Source organism: Mirounga angustirostris, unplaced genomic scaffold, assembly GCF_029215605.1.
Source record: "Mirounga angustirostris isolate CCGP_5_RB_7025 unplaced genomic scaffold, mMirAng1.0.hap1 SCAF_1, whole genome shotgun sequence".
Lineage (NCBI taxonomy): Eukaryota > Metazoa > Chordata > Mammalia > Carnivora > Phocidae > Mirounga > Mirounga angustirostris.
Window position 1 is genome coordinate 139167066 of NW_026991709.1, and position 2880 is coordinate 139169945.

At 41.7% G+C, this 2880-nt stretch overlaps 1 protein-coding gene across 1 annotated transcript; it reads left to right on the forward strand.

Moving 5' to 3' along the window:
- The first annotated feature begins 789 nt into the window (after nucleotides 1-789).
- On the forward strand, nucleotides 790-2669 carry LOC123834689 (hydroxysteroid dehydrogenase-like protein 2). Its single transcript, XM_054505101.2, has 2 exons — nucleotides 790-1267; nucleotides 1468-2669. The coding sequence occupies exons 1-2, from the start codon at nucleotides 836-838 to the stop codon at nucleotides 2296-2298; spliced, it is 1263 nt and encodes a 420-aa protein (XP_054361076.1). The 5' UTR covers nucleotides 790-835; the 3' UTR covers nucleotides 2299-2669.
- The last annotated feature ends 211 nt before the right edge of the window (nucleotides 2670-2880 follow it).

The window sequence follows — 2880 nt, forward strand, 5'->3', positions numbered from 1 at the left end:
TGATTGCTTTGTATGTTAGATTGACTGCTTTCAAGGCTCCAAATCTTCATCCCTGCCTGCATACACATAGTTGACATGAGACTGCAATTCTCCTCACTAAAGGGAGGAATCGATCTACTTCTTGACTTCTTGAGTCCAGGCTGGCTTCATGACTCTCATTGGACCATGGAATGTGGCAGAAGTGGAAGAATGTCATTTCCTAGCCTAATCCTCAAGAGGCCTTGTTTACCTTGCTCTCTTGTACCTCCGCCGTCACCAGGAAATCAAGGCCAGGCTAGACTGCTGGAGGATGAGGGACGCATGGGATAGAGCTGAGTCATCACATCAGCCCACTGAAACCAGCCTAGATCAATCAACAGCCAGCCCACTCTTTGGCATGTGAGAGAGAGACAGACAGCCAGCCAAGATTAGCAGAGTCACTCAGCCGAAGCTCAGCTGACTCTGGACGCATGGGCAATAAGCATTCATTCATTGTGTATGCTACAAGGGTTTTCTGCTTGTTGTTATGAAGCATTATGCTGGCGGTAGAAAAACCAATACACTCTTTTTTTTTAAAGATTTTATTTATTTATTTGACAGAGAGAGACACAGCCAGAGAGGGAACACAAGTAAGGGGAGTGGGAGAGGGAGAAGCGGCTTCCCGCTGAGCGGGGAGCCCAATGCGGGGCTCGATCCCAGGACCCTGGGATCATGACCTGAGCCGAAAGCAGATGCTTAATGACTGACCCACCCACACGCCCCCCAATATACTTTCTAAAGTAGACTCTGATCATCTTGCTTAGGAACCTATGACAACAATGGAGATTGTCGCCGCCGCCTCTGCTCTAAGAAAATCATGTTACCCAACACCGGGAGGCTAGCAGGATGTACAGTTTTTATCACAGGTGCAAGCCATGGCATGGGCAAAGCTATTGCATTGAAAGCAGCAAGGGATGGAGCAAACATTGTCATTGCTGCGAAGACCACCCATGTAAACCCCAAACTTCCAGGCACAATCTTTACCGCTGCTGAAGAGGTTGAAGCAGCTGGAGGAAAGGCCCTGCCCTGTGCTGTGGATGTGAGAGATGAACAGCAAATCAGTAATGCAGTGGAGAAAGCAGTGGAGCGATTTGGAGGAATTGATATTTTGGTGAATAATGCCAGTGTTATTAGCTTGACCAACACATTGGAAACACCTACAAAGAGAGTGGATTTGATGATGAATGTCAACACCAGAGGCACCTTTCTGACATCTAAAGCATGTATTCCTTATTTGAAAAAGAGTAGGGTGCTTGGGTGGCTCAGTCGTTAAGCGTCTGCCTTCAGCTCGGGTCATGATCCCAGGGTCCTGGGATCGAGCCCCAGATCGGGCTCCCTGCTCGGCAGGACGTCTGCTTCTCCCTCTCCCACTCCCCCTGCTTGTGTTCCCTTTCTCGCTATCTCTCTCTCTGTCAAATAAATAAACCTTAAAAAAAAAAAAAGAAAAAGAGTAAAATTGCTCATATCCTCAATCTCAGCCCACCACTGAACCTAAATCCATTGTGGTTCAAACAGCACTGTGCTTATACCATTGCTAAGTATGGTATGTCTATGTGTGTGCTTGGAATGGCAGAAGAATTTAAGGGTGAAATTGCAGTCAATGCATTATGGCCTAAAACAGCCATCCACACCGCTGCTATGGAGATGCTGGGAGGATCTGGTATTGAAAGCCAGTGTAGAAAAGTTGATATCATTGCAGATGCTGCCTGTTCCATTTTTAAAAAGCCAAAAAGTTTTACTGGAAACTTCATTATTGATGAAAATATCTTAAGAGAAGAAGGAATAAAAAATTTTGACATCTATGAAATTAAGCCAGGTCAGCCTTTGTTACCAGATTTCTTCTTAGACGAACACCCAGATACAATTACCAAGAAAATGGAATCACATGATGCTGTTCCAGAATTGAAAGAAGAGAAGTCACAGCCACCACCAAAACCACGTTCTGGAGCCGTGGCAGAAACATTTAGAATTGTTAAGGACTCTCTCAGTGATGATGTTGTTAAAGCCACTCAAGCAATTTATCAGTTTGAGCTCTCAGGTGAAGATGGTGGAATGCGGTTTCTTGATCTTAAAAGCAAAGGTGGGAATGTTGGACATGGAGAGCCCTCTGATCAGGCAGATGTGGTGATGACTATGTCTACTGATGATTTTATAAAAATGTTTTCAGGGAAACTAAAACCAACAATGGCATTCACGTCAGGAAAATTGAAGATTAAAGGAAACATGACCCTAGCAATCAGATTGGAGAAGCTAATGAATCAGATGAATGCCAAGCTCTGAAGGAAAAGAAAAAAAAATGTCAATCACTAAGCTCAGAAAGTAAAAGGGATCAACAGTTAAAATCTGTTTGTTTTCTTCCCTTTTGTGTTATAAGGATATGCAAATTTGTTTTGAAAAAATAGAATTTCTGTATCTATAAGACTTGAAATTGTAATTAAAATGGCTAGCTAATTAAACATAAGCTTCATTAAGTGGAATTCTAAGACAGTCTGCCTATGGAATTTTCTGCGTTTTGCCGTCTGAGAGCTAGATTTCATTCATTGTGGGAAAGGTATGATCAGGTTCAAGCAGTAAAATTAGCTCTTTTCAGCACTTCCCATATAAAAGGAGATTAATCTGTTTTAAATTTTTCCATTTGGGATTGTATGCTAATGAAGTATTAATGATATTTTAGATTTTCATATACTTGTTTTAAGGAAGATCTTCTATAACGCATTTTCACAGAAATCACATAAACTAATAAATAGTGAAGACTAATGAAACAAAAACAGTTTTTCATTCTAACTAGCTTTCCAGGTATAAGTTACCTGTTATTAATATAATTTTGCTAATGTAATTCAGTATGTATCCTCTTTTAAATGT